At 37.4% G+C, this 19,074-nt stretch overlaps 1 protein-coding gene across 1 annotated transcript; it reads right to left on the reverse strand.

Moving 5' to 3' along the window:
- Positions 1-15,664: 15,664 nt before the first annotated feature.
- On the reverse strand, positions 15,665-18,532 carry LOC122018878 (tubulin alpha-3 chain-like). Its single transcript, XM_042576338.1, has 5 exons — positions 18,334-18,532; positions 17,471-17,685; positions 17,184-17,383; positions 16,240-16,748; positions 15,665-16,160 (listed from the first exon to the last, which is right to left on the reverse strand). The coding sequence occupies exons 1-5, from the start codon at positions 18,444-18,446 to the stop codon at positions 15,851-15,853; spliced, it is 1,347 nt and encodes a 448-aa protein (XP_042432272.1). The 5' UTR covers positions 18,447-18,532; the 3' UTR covers positions 15,665-15,850.
- Between the last annotated feature and the right edge of the window lie 542 nt (positions 18,533-19,074).

Here is a 19,074-nt window from a genome sequence, read left to right on the forward strand (position 1 = left end):
AAACAGGTGGATAGCACAGGCACAAGTCAATTAGAGTTACCTACTTTGGAAGGTGCAGCGTTTTGTGCCACAGTCTAGTCTTGTTTGCAAGGAGAGTCGAACCCAGCAGTTATCCTTGGGTGAGCTGAGCAACTAAACAAAAGAACATCGAGGAAAATGAAGATCAAAATCGAAGAAAGTTGATTTGGACAAAAAGAAACCACAAAAATCGTAAAATCGTATAAGTAATACCTCATACCTGGACTCAGGACAGATTTAGGGCAGGGCGGGGGTGAGGGGAAGAATCTAGGTTGCCTTGGGGCCGAGCATTCAAGATGGGGAGAGCGGAGATTGAAGCGCGAAGAGCGACGAGATCGTGTTGGATGGGGCGAAGCGCGAAGAGCGACGAGAGGGCGTTGGATGGGGGCGAAGAGCGGAGAGACACGATGGGGCGGAGAGCGGAGAGAGCTCTTAGGGTTTAGGGAGGCGGAGAGAAATGGGAGTTCGAGATGGAGAAGAGGCGGAGAGAAAATTTGATGAGAAATGTGCTGATGTGGAAATGTCCACGCAGGAAGCCACATGGGTCGAGATAGGAATTCGAGATGAGGGTTCGAGATATATATTATTTCTCTAAATTATAATATTTTACGACAACTTGTGAATTTAAATTTATTGTTACAATCTAATGTTGATCTAACATATAAATATAAAATATATGTTGAAGTTAAAATGACAAAGTTATCTTTCCATTTAGTGAATGAAGCACGACTCCTATAGAATTAATTCACAGTGACATGTGATTTAAAATTCGTACAAACTAGAGGAGACAAAAAGTACTTTGTTACTTTCATTGATGGTTGCACTAGATACTGTTATGTGTTAGTACCCCAAGGTAGTTTTCATATAATCAACCAAATCAGGTTAGGTCCTGTTGGTTTTTAATCCTGTGCCTAAGTGTACAGGAACTTAGGAGCTCAGGAAGTCGAGCAAAAGACGTAGCTAGAGAGAAGGAGGACACGGGAGAGAGCCGACGGGCTCGGTGTGTCCGAGGGATGAGATGCCGTGGAAGAGTACGCGGGCGGATGAGAAGGGAGTGTGAGGTGTTTCTAAGGGATAAGAGGCCAGAGTGGAAGATTGCTCGAGGAGACGAGCAAAAGATGCAGCTAGCGAGAAAGATGACACATGAGAGAGTCGATGGGCTTGGTGTGTCTGAGGGACGAGGCGCTGCGGAAGAGTATGCCAGCAGATAAGAAGGAAGCGCGCCACGATTCCAAGGGACGAGAAGCTGGAGCGGAAGATTGCTCGAAGGTCGGAAGTTGGGTTCGGGTGAGCCCTATTCTGGATGGCTGAGATCACCCAAAAGAGCAGAGCCGGAGAGGAAGACTCGGACTAAGGCGAGCGGAACCGGAACAGAAGACCAGGACCAAAAGTCAACAGGATGTTGTCTTTCTTGGTCCGGGCGCCCTGACCTAGTCCGGACGCCCGGACTCGCCGGACTCCGGGCGCCCGGACTCGCCGGACTCCGGGCGCCCGGAACCCTTCTAAGTGCCTGGACCAAGATTTTTATCCAGATCGTATCAAACGCGATCTGTTGCGATGCGGATAAATTTTTATCTCACTCCAGGTGCCTAAAACCCTTCAAGCGCCCTGACTAGGGCTATAAATACAACCCTGATCCTAGAAGCCAAGACAGTGTTAGAGTGTATACTAAAAGCCTAGCTTTTTGTAAACAATTATTTTGAAATAAAGAATCACATTGGTCAAATGTCTATATTTGTATGCTAAGTGTAGTTGTTCAATTAATTTATATTGTAGATAACATGGTGTGTGGTGTCACACACAGAAGATCATGTTATCAATTCATTATAAATTATATACAGTGGCTCACGACTAAGATGGAAAGGAACAAACCATTGGAATAGTCGTAGTGTAATTTGGTATTAGTTTATCTTAACTATAAAATTACACTAGTACACTCTGAGTGTATTGAGCAGGATCAATTAAGGTAAGTTCTTTTTATACTGACTGAATAAAAGAACAAGACCTTTGTTATTATGGAAGTGTGTGCTCTTAATCCTGATATAATAATAAGCACATATATCTAGTATTTATGTCTTTGACTTATCAATGGGTGAGATTTAGTTCGATAAATCAAGAGACCTGATAAGTTGGGAAATGATATTATTTATAGTGTGTGTTGTTGATTATAGAAGGAAACTGTGTCCTAGTAATTTAGGTTGAAAATGTCCCCAAGAGGAGCTCATAAGGATTGTCATGTAAACCCTGCAGGTGGACTTAGTCCGACATGATGATAAGGTTGAGTGGTACTACTCTTGGAGCTAAATATTAATTAAGTGAGTTGTTAGTAACTCATTTAATTAGTGGACATTCAATATCTTAAACACAAGGAGATTAACACACTCATGATAAAGAGGAGCCCATATAGTAATATGGGATTGGTGTGGTAGTTCAATGATAACTCTTTAGTGGAATGAGATATTATTGATGAACTCGAGTTGAGTGTTCGGGGCGAACATGGGAAGCTCAAGTTCATCGGGAGACCAAAACCAATTTCTCCTCTCGGTCCCTGTCGTAGCCTCTTATTTATAAAGTGTTATACTCACTCATACCCACATTCTTACCCACCTTAAGGTGGCCGGCCAAGCCTAGCTTGGAGCCCAAGCTAGGGCCGGCCAAACCAAGGTGAGTTGGTGGCCGGCCCTAGCTTGAACCCAAGCTTAATTGGCCAACCACAATAAAATAAAAGGATTTTATTTTTTTAAAATCTTTTCTTATGTGGAAGCCATGATTTTAAAAGAGAGTTTAAAATTTAAATCTTTCCTTTTATAGTTTTCTACAAAAGAAAAAGAGAAAGGTTTGATATCTTTCCTTATTTGTAGTTTAAAGGAAGATTTTAATTTTTTGATAAAACTTTCCTTTTTTTAACCATCCTTATGATTTTAGAAAGAGAGTTTTAAAATTAAATCTTTCCTTTTATAGTTTCTACAAAAGATTAAGAGAAAAGATTTGATATCTTTCCTTATTTGTAGATTGAAAGGAAGATTTTAATTTTGAGAAAACTTTCTTTTTTGTAATCATCCACATGTTTTAATAGAGAGATTTTAATTTATAAAAATGTCCTTTTATAACCAACCATGAAGTGAATTTTTAAAAGAGAAATTTTTATTTAAAAATTTCTGGAAACAAATTAGGAAGTTTTAATTTTGTGTTTAAAACTTTCCTTCCTTGGAGGATTAGATATGGTCGGCCACATTAATAGAGAAAATGATTTTTAATTAGTTAAATTTTCCTTTTCAATGACAAGGAAAATAAGGAAGTTTTTATTAAAACTTTTCTTATTTGCCAAGACCAAAGAATATAAAAGAGAGGGTAGAGGTGTTTCACCTCACAACAATACTTCTATTATTCCTCTCCTCCTTGGTGGTGGCCGACCCTCATCCTTCTTCATCTCCTTTTCTTCTTCTTTGGTGGCCGGCGGCATCAACTCTGGGGAAGTCCTTGGTGGCCGGATTTTTCTTGGAGAAGAAGTAGAAAAAGGAGGCTTTGTTTCTAGGGATTGAGCTTAGTGGTGGTGGCCGAACCTCATCTTCTCTTGGAGTTCTTGTGGTGGCTGAAACTTGCTTGGAGAAGAAGGAAGCTTGGGTGGATTCTCGTCTCGGTAGATCGTCGCCCACACGACGTCCGAGATAAGAAGAGGAATACGACAGAAGATCGTGAGGTCTATAAGCTATAAAAGGTATAACTAGTTATTAGTTTCCGCATCATAACTAGTTCATCCTTTTATTTAGATCTTGAAATACCAAACACAAGAAGCTAATGAATCTAGGTAATTGAATTTATGTTTTCGATTTTGTGTTATTTTGTTTTTCAAATTTGTGATTTGATTGTTCTTTTTGGTTAAACCTAGGGTTACTATAAGGAAATTAAATATTAAATTTCGTTGAAAGGCTTTGTCTAGGAAGTGGTGGATGCTCCCATACCCAAGAAGGCCTAGTGCCTCGCCATGTTTATCCTGGAAGCCAATCTCTGAAATTAATATTTAATTGAATTTGTAACATGGGTGGATTTAGATCAATAATGTTAAGCATCGTTTGCGATCCAAATCCAAACCACTAAGAACAGATAAGTTGAATTTGGAATCAATAATGTTAAGTTCCGTTTGCGATTCCAAATTTAATTTTTAAAGAACACAATAGGTTGTTAGGAATGATTCAGGACTTGTACAAAATTTTTGTACAGGGAAACCAGTACGATATTCCCAGTAGCAACCAACAGACAAAATACTTGAGAATACTTGTAAATAATTTCTTTTGTCTAGCTTTGTATTTTTATTATTTCAATTGCTGTAAAGAGGCTTCTCAGCCTGAAAGATAAATTAGTGCACTTTCCACTTACTTGGATTAACAACCTCCCCGGTTGTAACCAAGTAAAATTGTTGTGCCTCTTCTTTTTAGTTTCTTAATTTTTTATTTATGCAAGTGTTAATTCTTATTAAGCCATAAAAGTTCGAAGAAGGTTTTGTAACGACCAAAATTTCCTCATTTTGAGCTCCAAAAATAATTCAAAAATATTTTGAAATGCTATAGAAAAATTCTAGAGATTTTTAGAAATTTTTAGAGTATTTTTACACAATTTTTGGAGTTCGTTTGGTATTTTTACTAAAAGGAAGAAGTAAAAAAAAAAATAATAATATATATTGAAGCCGGGTTTTGAACCCAAGATCAAGGACCGAACCCGAGTCTTAACGAACTCAGCCCAACCATCTGATCTACGAATGTTTTGTTAGTCATATATGGAGCGATATATATTTAACTAGTAGTTAGGAACAGTAAATAAATTGGAAATAAAAGTGCGCGGCTGAGGAATGAAGCCGAGATCTCTGACTTGGTTAAAACCTGGCTAACCAAGTGTGCTGCGGGCGGTTTTGTTTAAGAATAGATAGTAAAATTATTTAAGGTATAGTTGATAATGAAACCCTAGTTTTAAAAACGAATTGTTTTATTTTCCCGAACGCTAAAAATCTTTTCCTCCTCTCTCGCTCCCGACGCCGCGATTTCCTCTTCTCGGGCGGAAACAGAGAAAAGGCTAGGGCACGTCTCCAGCGCCGGCGAGTGGCTAACTTCGGGGATCTCCTTCACCTTCATGATCCCCTCGTCGAGAAGAGCAAGTGGGCGCAAGGAGAGGTCGAGAGCCTGAGTTCTCCCGAAGCCCTAGCTGCCTAATTCGGATTGTAAGTCCAAGAAACGAAGTGTAAGTGCTTCTCACCTGCGGTAAGAGTAGCTATCGGATTCTGTTTTCTTCTTGTTTGGCCGAAGTATGCAGTAGGAGTGTCGTTCTTGAGGTTTGCTGCCGTGAATCTCAATTTTAGATTTGTTTAGGTTTGGAAAATGAACAAATTGATCAGATGAGCATGTAGTTTAGCATTTCAGCTTGTAGAGATTCTGGAATGGATTTCTTTTGTTATTAGTTTTTAAGCATACAGTGTTTGATCCATTGGTTGTGTAGTATAGTTTTTAATTCCAGAATTTCTTTTGTTAAATCTGAGCACGAGGAATGGTATTTGTTTTGTTTTCCAGTAGCAAACCCTTTACTTGTTGCAATGGTTTCCTTGCCGGGGTATTGAACAGGGGATTAGTAGAGGTTTCGGCTTGTTTCTATTTGATACTTGCTGTTATGAAACTTAATGCAGATTTGTTTAGATTCGGAAGAAATGTTAAGTTGTTGCCATAAGTTTCAAAGAAAAATAAAAGAAAATAATTAAATGGAATAGATGAAGCCCTTGTAATTAGCATTGCAATTACATTCCAGTTACTTGAGTATGAGATTCAGATAGTAAAGTTAAGCGATAGAAGAGGATTGTTAGTTGGAATGTTATGGGGTTGATGAGTTTTATTAAACTGCGATTTGAGGATTCGAGTTGTATTGTTCATGTTGGAAAGTCATGATTGTTTAAGTAGTTGTGCTCTAAGAAAGGCTAAGTAGAAGTATTGTTGGGATTTAGTCCTCTTCCTTGCTTTCAGAACATGCTGTACAGATTAATGGGGTTACTAGAGGTTTTGGCTGTGCTATTTCTGGACAGAATTGTAGTGTTCTAAATGAGTTATCCTTGTGTGTTTTTCCTCATGCTTTGGCTGCTGTAAAGAATTGTTTAGATGGGCAAGAATAGTTATAATTCCGGGATTTTAGAAAGGTTTGGATGAAATTGGTTTGATGTAAGTTTGGGTTCTATATTTAGGAAGATAATTCCTGTACCGATTATTGAGGTTAGTTTAGTCTAAAGGTGAGAAATATGTGGGTGATTTAGTTATGCAAGTAATAAGTTCAGAATAGAAGTTTAGTTTAGAAGATGAGAAAAGAGATTTACATGTTGATCAATGTAGATTTTATAAAGTATTAAGATGCAGATTTTTGATAAGCTTAGTATGCAGATTTCTGTTAAGCTATTATGCAGATTTTATTTAAGCTAGTATGCAGATTTCTGTTAAGCATTAGTGCGGATTTTTGATAAGTATAGTATGCGCAGATTTCTTTTGTATTCTATGCATGATTATGTGTTACATAGTTAGTTTCATTCATAGATGCATAAGAAAGATAAAGAAAAGTATAAGAAAGACAAAGAAAAGAAAGAAAAGGCCGAGGCCTTAAGTAGATCCCAAAGTCAAGACTTTAGGGATTTTTGGCACACAAAGTGCCTATTAAAATGCCAAGGCATTTAAAGAAGAAGTAATTAAGATTATAAGTATTTTACTTTTAAGAAGAGGCTAGTACCCGACTTCCGAGGTTGTCGTTAAACAAATCCAGGTGTCCAATTCCGAGGTCTTGGCCCTGGTAGACCGAGGTATGCTCTTTTAGGATTGGTGGCTCACTACCCCAACCTATTAGGGAACGCGCATAAGATGGTACTACGCCTGGGCCCAAGAAGAAGTTGATTATTATTTTGAAGTATTATAAGTATAAGTTTTTGAACAAGTAAAACGAGTTTTACATAAACATAAAGTATTAAAGATTAAGTTTAGAACAAATGAAATAAGTTTCATATAGTTCTAAGAATCAGTAAGTTTAGTTCTTTATTCTACCATGTTTATCTAGTAGATGGGTAGTTTTTCATATTTACCTATTAGATGAGCAGCATGATTAGCTATTAGAATTATATGAGTAGATTCCTTAGCTTTTCTTTGCTATTAGTTTGATATGAGCAGATATATTTATGCTTTACTTTCTTTTAGAACATATAGTTTCTAGTCCTTTCTGTAAACATGCATATTCGTGTTTTTGTGAGTTAGATAGCGCTTACTAAGCAAATTTTGCTTATAGATTGCACTTCCTCTTACTGCAGATAAAGAAAAGGAAAAGATATAGAAAGGAAGGCGACAATGAGGTGTTCGAAGGATGTGTGATACCAGGACTATGGAAGCCTTGGGACTAGGAAAGAAGTTTTATTTTAGTTTCCATTGTCTTTTGCTATGTTAGGAGTATTTGAGATAGTATTTGTTATTTTGATATGATTAGGATATAGTAGAAGAATTGTAATCTTGTGTGATGATTTCTGGTGTTGTTCTCTTTTGTTTTGGATTTATTAAACTGCGTGAGAGTCTGTTACATGTTCCAGCCGCCTGTGGCTGTGTATATTATGTATATATGTCAGTTTAAGGTCACCGGTACAGGGGAGACTCTGCCGAAATTTTTCGGTAGGGTTTCCTTGTGATTTTAATCATACCGGTTAAGTAGAGTTAGTAGTTAAGTAACGGTCATCCTTAGAGAGTAGTATAGTATAGCAAGAAGGGTGGTCGTTACAGGTTTTTCATTTGTCGTTGCAGGGCTATTCACTTCCCTCAAGCCGGCCTAAGGGTCCTAACAAATGGTATCAAAGTCAGGACGTCTCAGAAGGATTAACCACCGACTGAAGCAACGAGATGATGGCCAGTGCAAGCATTCATCCATCAAAGTTCGAGGGAGACTTCGCACAATGGAAACGTTGGATGGAGGTATTTTTTAAGACGGATTTTGAGATTCTGTTAATCATGAAATATGGTTTTATAGCTCCCAAGGACCAACATGGAGCTGGAAAGAAAGAGTATTTATGGACGAAGAAAGAACAAGCCAATTTTGCGGTGAATGGTAAAGCAGAGTTCCATCTGCTAAGCGTCCTTCCGACCCAGGAGGTTAATCGAATCGGCAACTACGACTCCTCCAAAGAGCTTTGGGAGAAGTTCCTGAAACTCCATGAAGGCACTTCGGAAGTAAAGTTAGTAAGGTGACACATCCTCCGAACCTAACTAACAAACTTACGGATGAACAATGGAGAAAATGTAGTGCAACTCCAATCACAGATCAAAGAACTCATCACTCAGCTCAACAATCTCAGAGAATCTGTAACGAATCGAGATTCAATCCGGTATGTGCTCAACGCCTTCCCGAGAACTCCAGAATGGTGATCCTTAGTAGATGCATACTACATCCCTAAAGATTTTGGGGTAAGTACACTAGAGAATTTATTTTCTACTTTTGAACTTCATGAAACTCGATGTGTAGATTCTAAAGAAATCAAAAAGTTGAACAACAATCATACCTTAAATGCCAAGAAGGAAGATCCTGACTCCGAAGCGTCGATCGACGAAGATGAAGCGACGCTACTAGTAAGAAAGTTTAATAAATTTATTAAAATTAATAAATTTAAATCGCAGTCGAAAAAGCATTATCGGAACAAAAGGAAGGTCTGATGTTACAACTGTAATGAAGAAGGGTACATCAAGGATAACTGCCCAAAATTGAAGAACAAAGACAAGGAAAAGAACAAGAAGCCGGCTAGGCCCAAGCATAATTTAAAAACCACATGGGATGAATCGTCATCCTCCGAATCCGAAATCGAAGCCTATGCCGGACTATCCCTAATGGCAGACCATCAAAAGGAAAACGAAACTAGCTCAAAGATAAGCATCGATGAAGGGGGAGGATCATCAGAGGAAAGCTACGATGAAGAGGAAGCATCAGAATACAAGGTAAGTCAGGTAAGTGCCTTATCTCCTAAAAAGTTGTTTAAATTTATTAAGATTTTTTCCAAGAATTTAATAAAATTAGAATAAAAAAATATAGACTTGAAAAGACAATTAGCTAATGCATGCCCTTAGATTTGTTTGATAATTTAAAATTAAAAAATAATAAATTAAAAATACAAATTGAAAGTTTGAAAAATGAACATACATGTTTGAAACTAAACAACTTTCAAAAACTAAAATTTAAAAAGTATAGAAGGTTAAACTGATACATTAGAAAACACCAGGGATAAATTAGAAAAGTCCCCAGAAGTTATGTGCCTTCTAAATTTTTAATGAATTCGGTAGGTAGGAACCTGTACTGGGTTCCAAAATCATATTTAGGTTAACTACTTTTCTGGACTTAGGGTTTTTCAGAAAGAAGATTAAATGTTTAAATTCTTTAAGAGACTTTGTCTAGACGTGGTTAATGATCCAATAACCAAGAAGGTCTAGTACTTCGCTACAGCCTGGAAACCAATTACTAAATTAAATATTTAATTGACTTACTGTGAAGCATTCAACTAATGCTTCAAATTTTTTTGTTGTTAGAAAAATTTAATTATTAAAATTTGTTTAAGTTTTTTAACGTTCTTTTGAAATTTTTATGAACTAGTGATCAAAATGTAATTTTTTTAAAAAAAATTTGCTAATTTTTTTTTCCTTAGACTTTTTTTTAGACCTTTCAAGTTATATGTTTAACGTATCCGACTTTTAATATGATCAAAAGGGGAGTAGTAAAGATTAAGTCTAGGGGGAGGGTAGTAGAATTTTAAATTTTATACTTAATTTTAGTACTTGCAATTTTTTGCAAAAATTATAACTGAATAATTTTAAATTTGGTACTTAATTTCTGTACTTGTAATTTTTTGCAAAAATTATAACTGCTATTTGTTTATGGTTTACCCTAACTTAACTTGAGTTTGATTATATCAAAAAAAGGGAAATTGTTAGTACCTAAGGTAGTTTAGATATGATCATCCAAGCCAGGTTAGGTCATGTTGGTTTTTAACCCTGTGTCTAAGTATGCAGGAACTTAAGAGTACAAGAAGTCGAGCAAAAGATGCAGCCAGCGAGAAGGACGACATGGGAGAGAGCCGACGGGCTTGGTGTGTCTAAGGGACGAGATGCTGCAGAAGAGTACGTGGGTGGATGAAAAGGAAGCGTGTGATATTTCTGAGGGACGAGAAGTCCAAGTGGAAAATTGCTCGAGGAGACGAGCAAAAGACGCAGCTAGCGAGAAGGACGTCACGGGAGAGAGCCAACAGACTCGGTGCCTCCGAGGGACGAGGCACTATGGAAGAGTACATCAACGGACGAGAGGGAAGCATGCGACGATTCTGAGGGACGAGAAGCCAGAGCGGAAGATTGTTCGAAGGTCGGAAGTTGGGTTTGGGTGAGCCCTATTCCGGATGGCTGAGATCACCCAAGCGAGCAGAGCCGGAGCGAAAGATTCGGACAAAGGAGAGCGGAACCGAAGCGGAAGACCAGGACCGAAAGTCAACATAATGTTGACTTTCTTGGTCCACGCACCCAGACCCAATCTGGGCGCCCGACTCACCGAACTCTGGGCGCCCGGACTAGGATTTTTCTCCAGATTGCGTCAAACGTGATTCGTTAGGACGAGGATAAAGTTTTATCCCCCTCCAGGCGCTTGGAACCCCTCTAGGCATTCCGACCAGGGATATAAATACAACCCTAGTCCCAGAATCTAAGACAGAACACTTGAGAACACTTGTAAATGATTTCTTTTGTCTAGTTTCGTATTTTTAGTACTTCAACTGCTGTAAAGAGACTTCTCTGCATGAAGGAGAAATTAGTGGGCTTTCCACTTCCTTGGACTAACAACCTCTTCGGTTGTAACCAAGTAAAACCGTTGTGCCTCTCCTTTTTAGTTTCTTAATTTTTTGTTTATGCAAGTGCTAATTCTTATTAAGCTATAAAAGTTCGAGGAAGATTTTTCGTTTATTTTTGCAGGGCTATTCACCTCCCTCAAACCGACCGTCCAAGGGTCCTAACATTATGTGTATCTATTAAAAGACAAAGATGAAACCTTAGAAACATTCAAAAATTATAAGAATAAAGAGTATCAAATTGGTCAACCAATTAAAAGAATTCGAAGTGATCGAAAAGCAGAATATGATGACCCATTTGATGAATTTTGTGTAGAATTTGACATTATTCATCAGACGGTAGCTCCTTATTCTCTTCAATCAAATGGAATTGTCGAGCATAAGAACTGAACTCCTAAAAAAATGATGAATGTTATATTAATAAATTCAGTCTTACTCCAGAATTTGGTTGGGAGAGCTATTTTATCTATAAACCACATTCTTAATAAAATTCCTCACAAAAAGAAAGATAAATTCTTTATGAATTATGGAAGGTTCATAAGTCTTTTTATAAATATATGAAAGTATGAGGGTCTTTGACAAAGGCGGAAGTGCCTAAGCCAAAGCAGAGCGAGATAGGACCAAAGATAATAGAATGCTTTTTTTTATCGGATGTGTTAATAATAGTAGTGCATATTGATTTTTTATGCACAAATCAACAATTCTTGATGTACTTGTTGAATGACACTAGGGAGCCGTTAGAGCATCCACATCAGTTTTTCTATCACTATATCTAAAATTTAGGGTAAATAGTTCACTTTATTAAATTTAGACAATCACTTTTTACTATACACTATATCAACTATCCTAAAATTTTCATTATCTTTAATTTTTTATTATTTTCTTCTCTTTCTTCTATTTTTTATTATTATATTTATAGAATGAGGGGAAGGAGAGAGAATGAGTGGAAGGAGAGAGATTGAAAAGAAATATTATTATACATTTAGGGTAGAGATTTGATTCCCTAAATTTAGAGAAAATCACTATTCATCAAATCTAAATTTAGGGAATAGATAGGGTAGCTGATATAAAGATTTTTTAACTACCCTATCCAAAATTTAGGATAAAATATTTAAATAGGGTAATTGATGTGGATGCTCTTAAGGTAGCAGATCTACTTTTAATGTACATGTTAAAATAATAATAGAATCAAGGAATGTTGTATTTTGAATATCTTTCTTTGCAAAAATAGGAAAAAAGAAAGTTCAAAAAATAGAATTTATAAAACTATGAATATGGATAATCTTGGAAATAATGAAGAACCAAGATGCAATAAGAAGTCTAAAATAGAAAACTCATTTGGTCTTGATTTCATAGCTTATATGTTGGAAAATGAATCAAGGATAATAAGTGAAGATTTATCAAGAAAATGAGACTCCTTTTTGGAAAGAAGCATCAATAGTAAAATAAATTGGATCATGCAAAATTATACTTGGGAATTGGTGGATATTCCACTTGGAATCAAGCCTTTAAGATGCGAATGGATCCTAAACAAGAAATATAAGGCTAATAGAACTATTGACAAGTTCAAGGCAAGACTAGTGACAAAGGGATTCAAACAAAAGGAATGTCTTGACTTCTTTGATACCTATTCACCAGTAACTAGGATCACATTTATTCGAGTACTCATTGTTATTCCTGCAATACATAACCTTGAGACACATCAAATGAATGTGAAAATAATATTTTTAAATGGTGAATTAGAGGAAGAAATATATATGGAGCAACTTGAAGGGTTTATGACTCCAGGACAAGAGAATAAGGCATGCAGACTCGTGAAGTCACTATATAAGCTAAAACAAGCACTAAAACATTAGCATGAGAAATTTGACAAAACTATGATGTCAAATGAATTTAAAATTAAGAAGTGCGACAAATGCATATATATCAAAGACACACTTGACTCGTTTGTCATTATTTGTCTATATGTAAATGATATGCTCATCATCAATAATAATTATGATATAATCATAACTACTAAGAAGATGTTGACCAAGAACTTTGATATGAAAGATATAAGTATAGCGAACATTATATTCGAGATTAAAATCGATAAGACATTAGATGAAATTATCCTTTTATAGTCTCTTTATATTGAGATAGTATTAAGGAAATTTAATATATATGATTTCCCTTGTAAAAATATCGATGGACTTAAAGCTTGGATTTGACTAAGAACCATGGTGAACCCATATCACAATTGGAATATTCGAGAATAATTGACAGTTTGATATATGTTACTAACTGCACACGCTCGGATATTGCCTATGCGGTCAACAAATTAGGTAAATTTACAAGTAATTCAAATGATGACCATTAGAAGGCATTAATAAGGGTTCTTAAATATTTAAGATACACCTTAGAGTATGAATTACATTATACAATATATTCAGTGGTACTAGAAGGCTATTGTGATGCAAATTGAATATCAATACAAAAGACTCAAAATCAATTAATGGATATGTATATATCATTGGTGGTGGAAAGTTGTCATGAAAATTCATAAAACATAGCTTGATCAACTATAGAATATGATTTTATAGCCTTAGATAAAGCCGCAGAAGACGTTAAATGATTTCGTAACTTCTCACTTTTCAAAGGATATCCCATGTTGTCCAAAGCTAGTGCCTGCTATGATGATACATTATGATAATCATTTGACAATTGCAAGGGCACAAAATAATATATACAATGGTAAGTCATGACATATTTGTCGATGACACAATACCATTAGGCAGTTTATCTCTAATAGAGTTTTCTCTATCGATTATGTTAAATCAAAAGATAACTTGGCGGATTCGTTACAAAAGGTTTGAATAGAGATAAAAAATATTGTACATCAAGAGGATTAAGTTTAAAAATATACAAATAAGAACATTCATAGTGATAACCAACCTTGTTGATTGGAGATCCCAAGATCTTGGTTCAATGGGACAACGAAATAATTATGAAAATTCATGTGAACACTTGGGCTTGCTCCCCTCTCCTTCCTAGGATGGAAAAGTGTTGCCTACGATTTGTAGTGAGATTAAGTTATAAACTTTTAATATCTTTTATACTTAAAAAAGCAGACTTACTCTTTATAGGAGGTCACTTATATAAGTGTGAAGACGATCCACTTTAATGAAATATTTATGAATCCAAGATGTTCATGGCCAAAACGGGCATAATCGTAAGAACTATAAAAAAGTGAGAAATGTTATTATGTAGATATCATTGTATTGGTTTACATGAACGACTGAGTGGTTCAAAATATCGCGTTCACTAAATAACCTAGTAAATTCGATGGTACTCTACTACGGAAGGTTCAAAGTCATAAGCTACCTCTCCTGATACAATAATCTTTTGATTGAATTCTACTTTTGTGTTAACATATATGCATGCATTAATTTTCATTCATGTGAGGGGTTGTTGGAAATTGATTTTGAACCAATTAGTGTGTGAATGAAAAATCACATGGATTGGTGACATGACTTAATCTGGATCGTCAGATTAAGATGGACAAATCAGATTCATCTAAATGAGACTCAATCTCAACTATTGATTTCAAATGGAAGACATCCAAATGAAGAGACATTGTATTCCTTGGGAAGAGATACAATCTAGATCATCTAATTCAAGTTGGATGGATAAGATCTAATTGAATTAAGAGGTTCTTCTACCCCTTCATTTGGTATAAATAAGATCCCTCATTACTCATTTTATTCATTCCATTTAAAAGTAAAATAATCATTGCATTCCATATTTACAGGATGTCTTATGATTTGTAATGCTGCTATTGTAAGATAAAATCATTATATTTTGGGAAACGATTGTCGGATTCCATAAGAATCGTGTGTGAAGCAAATTTATTTTAAAGAGAAATTCCTACTTAGCGTTGATTTTGTCAAAACGATGTTATACTGTCATTTTACACATGGTGAGATTGCCACCAGATCCAACGGCTTCAGCATTTTGAGATTCTTTCTGCAGCTAACTAGAACAAGTGCTTCTTTACAGAAATCATTCTGAAGGACAAGATGTTTGTTTACCGTATCGCGAATCAGCGAATGGGTTGGACTATGACTGTAAGATCCATTGCTTCCCGCAGAGTGGCCATGTGGTTTGATGCCATCTCTTTCGGAATGATGCTGAGCTTGGATTTGGTGCAGGTGAGACCTGTCAACGTTCGCGTATCATCGAGTAAAAAGAATCAGTACCTGAATGCCGGGCAGTTCGATCTTAGTGAGTTGTCGCGCATGGCGTTCGCCGAAACCGCTGTGGCTCAGCATGGTGCTTGTACTTTTACTAGCTTCTGGGAGTTCGCAGCGATAGAGAAGAAAAACGAACAGTAACTTTTTCTTTGTTTATGCAATGATAATGAACCTTGCAGTAGCGTTTAACATCGATCATTTTCCTCCCTAATTACTTAAAATTCACATGACGTGTGTATATATATATATATTTCTTACCGCACCTTTATCTGCAGAGCAAAAGTAGAGAAGAATACATCTAGAGGCTCGCCCAAAAGAAGCCGAGAAGAATGCATCTCCATCAAGAGGCTCACTCAGAATTAGCCAAGAAGAATGCAACACAGTCGGCACACGGGCCTACAGCAAGCACACAACAAACATGAATTGAGGAGCCCCTAAAAGTACACACACCATCACCTTGATGTTCAACAGATTACTGCAGATCATTGGGTTCCACTGATGGATGGCGATCGAGTACCTTTAGGCGATCCTGTCACGAATGCCAACATATACAAATCTCACATAGTTACAAAATAGTAATAGTAACAACATTCATAATTCAAATTCCATAGCTGAGCCACTGAATAGAGTAAAGAGAAGACAGGCAATCCCGACACAGAACATAGCTAGGAGATAGGCAACAATGCATAACATCAAAACACCACGAAGCAACAACAACCACAAACAGTTATATTTAGTAGTCTTCAGGCTCTTCGTCCTCTGGTCCCTCAGCTCCAACCTCCTCGTAGTCCTTCTCAAGGGCAGCCAGGTCCTCGCGAGCCTCTGAGAACTCGCCTTCTTCCATCCCTTCACCAACGTACCAGTGCACGAAAGCCCGCTTTGCATACATTAGGTCGAACTTAAGATCAATCCGACTGAATACCTCTGCGACAGCAGTGTTGTTGCTGATCATGCATACTGCACGCTGCACCTTGGCCAAGTCACCTCCGGGGACGACAGATGGCGGCTGGTAGTTTATACCGCACTTGAAACCAGTAGGGCACCTGGAAGAAATGCAAATTTTGGTCAGCTCCAAGAAGGTGAGAGCAAATACATCATCTTGATAATGGAATGGAAGATTACCAGTCGACAAACTGCACAGTTCTCTTGGTTTTAATAGTAGCGACAGCAGCATTGACATCCTTGGGTACGACATCACCTCGGTACATCAGACAACAAGCCATGTATTTCCCATGCCTTGGGTCACATTTTGCCATCATGCTTGATGGCTCAAATACTGCATTTGTGATTTCAGGGACAGAGAGTTGTTCGTGGTAAGCTTTCTCAGCAGAAATAACAGGTGCATATGAGGAGAGCATGAAATGGATTCTAGGATACGGCACAAGGTTGGTCTGGAACTCCGTAATATCCACGTTGATAGCTCCATCAAACCTCAGGGATGTGGTTAAAGACGATATGATCTGAGATATCAACCGGTTCAGGTTGGTATAAGTGGGCCTTTCAATGTCGAGAGACCGCCTACAAATATCGTAAATGGCCTCATTGTCCAAAAGAACTGCAACATCTGTGTGCTCCAGCAATGAATGAGTGGAAAGAACACTATTGTATGGCTCCACAACTGCAGTAGAAACCTACAATATGGAACATAGGTGACCAATTCAACAACTATAAAGACTGTAAATTGAAAAAATACAAGTCAATCTCAATGAAAGCAAAACATATCCATGTGAACTTTTGTGCAAGGTTCCAATACATAATAAGCTAAAGCCACATCATGACATGCAAATAGGATCATTTGGACATAGTAGCATACAATCATTTATTTTTTAAAGAAAAAAAATCATCTTCTATTTTAGGTTCTTATCTAAGATAAGAATCTGCATTATCAAATAAGGATAAAATAGTTCCTGAAAGATTCAAGCTTATATTGATAATCCCAGAAAACAAGAATCCTTCAAGATCAATACAATTCACAGCATAAGCAACTGAGAAAAGCAACATATTAATCTGCAACCAAGCAATTCACTGGAAACTAGAAGGCAAATTAGTTACACAGCTTGTGGTACCTGAGGAGAAGGATATATAGTGAAGCCAAGCTTTGACTTCTTCCCATAATCCACAGACAAACGTTCTAGGAGCAAGGAACCCAGCCCAGATCCAGTGCCACCACCAACAGCATTAAAAACCAAGAAACCTTGCAGGCCGGTGCAGTTGTCTGCTAGTTTCCTAACTCGATCGAGACAAAGATCAACAATCTCCTTGCCAACTGCCGCACAGGAGCACAAACAAAGATTGTAATCCAAACTTAAACCAGAACAAAAAAACCATCACTAATAGGAAATCCAAATTTTACCCGTGTAGTGACCACGAGCAAAGTTGTTTGCTGCATCCTCCTTCCCGGAGATTAGCTGCTCCGGGTGGAAGAGCTGACGGTAGGCGCCGATTCTCACTTCATCTATGACAGTGGGCTCGAGATCCACAAAGATGGCCCTTGGGACATGCTTGCCGGCACTGGTCTCACTGAAGAAGGTGTTGAAAGCATCTTGTGCAACTCCCACCGAAGTATCACTACGGAAATAGATCTCGAGTCAGTGAGACTATAAGCATATCATAGATCACAACAGTGAGATCAAAGACCATGTAGAATTAACCATTGAAGCTAGATCCCAAATTTACAAGGCCGTGCTCATTGAATTAACGATGATAAACCCTAAATCCAGAGATCTATGAACCATAATCTCAATGTCTGATCACTCAATGAAAGACCAGAATCAACTCAGTTCTTAAATTCACTCGAAAAAACACTGTTTACAGCATCGATATTACCAATCTCGGAAAATTCATCCTTTTAATTTTCTCCGTTGCCATAAACGAACACCATAAGCAAATCCAAGCCGAACAATCAACAAGTCATGACGAAATTACGAGAAAAACTTTGTTTTCATTTGATGACGCCAGAAGCAGTGCTGGGAAAAAAAAGTTTCCAAACAAGAAATCAAGGAAAATAGCAAAAGGAGCGAACTGCCAATCATTATCTTCAACACAGTTGCAAATCAAAATAACTAAGAAAAAGCGAATCATGAAGGTTGAAGAATTGCAACGACAGATAACTTTTAAAAAATAAACAATAGGGGAACAGTAAAAGAGGAACATGCTGCTAGGGTTCCCGTCCTCCCGATCGGAAGCAATATGCGAAACAAGGGATGGAACACGAACCTGGGCATGATGCCATCGGGCTTGATGCCGTGTTCGAGGCAGTAGAGTTCCCAGCAAGCGTTGCCGACCTGGATCCCAGCCTGCCCGATGTGAATGCTTATGATCTCCCTCATCTTCTTCCTCCTCTCTGATCTACACGATACAACCAGGTCGCTCGCTTGCAAAGGCGGAGCTTTTCCCGTTGGATTGGGGAGGAAGGAGACGAGATAAATAATAAAGCGGGAGAGAGGATGAGACGGCGATGTCTGCTGCTCTGGCACGCACTGGCCGGCGAAGCGGGTCCCATCGTTTGGACGGTTGTCAGTATCCGAAGGAGACTTGCCACCCAATCTGCTGTTTACTTGGAAGGATAGATTAGTACAGATTTATTATACGGGAGTAAATATATTTTTAATTATTTATTAGATTTGAAATTAATGAAAGAATAATTTATAATTCAGTAAATTTAATATCTCTCATAAATATTATTTAGTGTGTTAAATTTAGAATGTTTAATAAAATAAAATATACACCCAGATCGCAGTTACCTCTCCTCCTAAAACGGTCCACCCTGAAAACACACTGTCGAATGTGGTGGCGTTAAAAGTCAATGAACATGGGCCACCTTGCTGAGTTGTCTGGGGGATGTTTGGTGGGGCCAGTCGATCAGCTGTTCATCTCAAACAAGATAGAGATGATGTTCCATCGGCACCTGCCACAATGATTGCAAGTATTACTTGTTTTTTTCAGAAAATTTTTATA

This window comes from Zingiber officinale, chromosome 9A, assembly GCF_018446385.1.
Source record: "Zingiber officinale cultivar Zhangliang chromosome 9A, Zo_v1.1, whole genome shotgun sequence".
In the NCBI taxonomy this organism is placed as follows: domain Eukaryota; kingdom Viridiplantae; phylum Streptophyta; class Magnoliopsida; order Zingiberales; family Zingiberaceae; genus Zingiber; species Zingiber officinale.

What these genes read in the sequence shown, in the direction of transcription:
- LOC122018878 (XM_042576338.1), bottom strand. Translation starts at nt 18,446, where the DNA reads ATGAGGGAGATCATAAGCATTCACATCGGGCAGGCTGGGATCCAGGTC. An exon ending in CCCGATGGCATCATGCCCAG is followed by an intron (nt 17,686 to 18,333) that starts GTTCGTGTTCCA and finishes CTATTTCCGTAG; the next exon opens with TGATACTTCGGTGGGAGTTG. An exon ending in CTATATATCCTTCTCCTCAG is followed by an intron (nt 16,749 to 17,183) that starts GTACCACAAGCT and finishes TCCATATTGTAG; the next exon opens with GTTTCTACTGCAGTTGTGGA.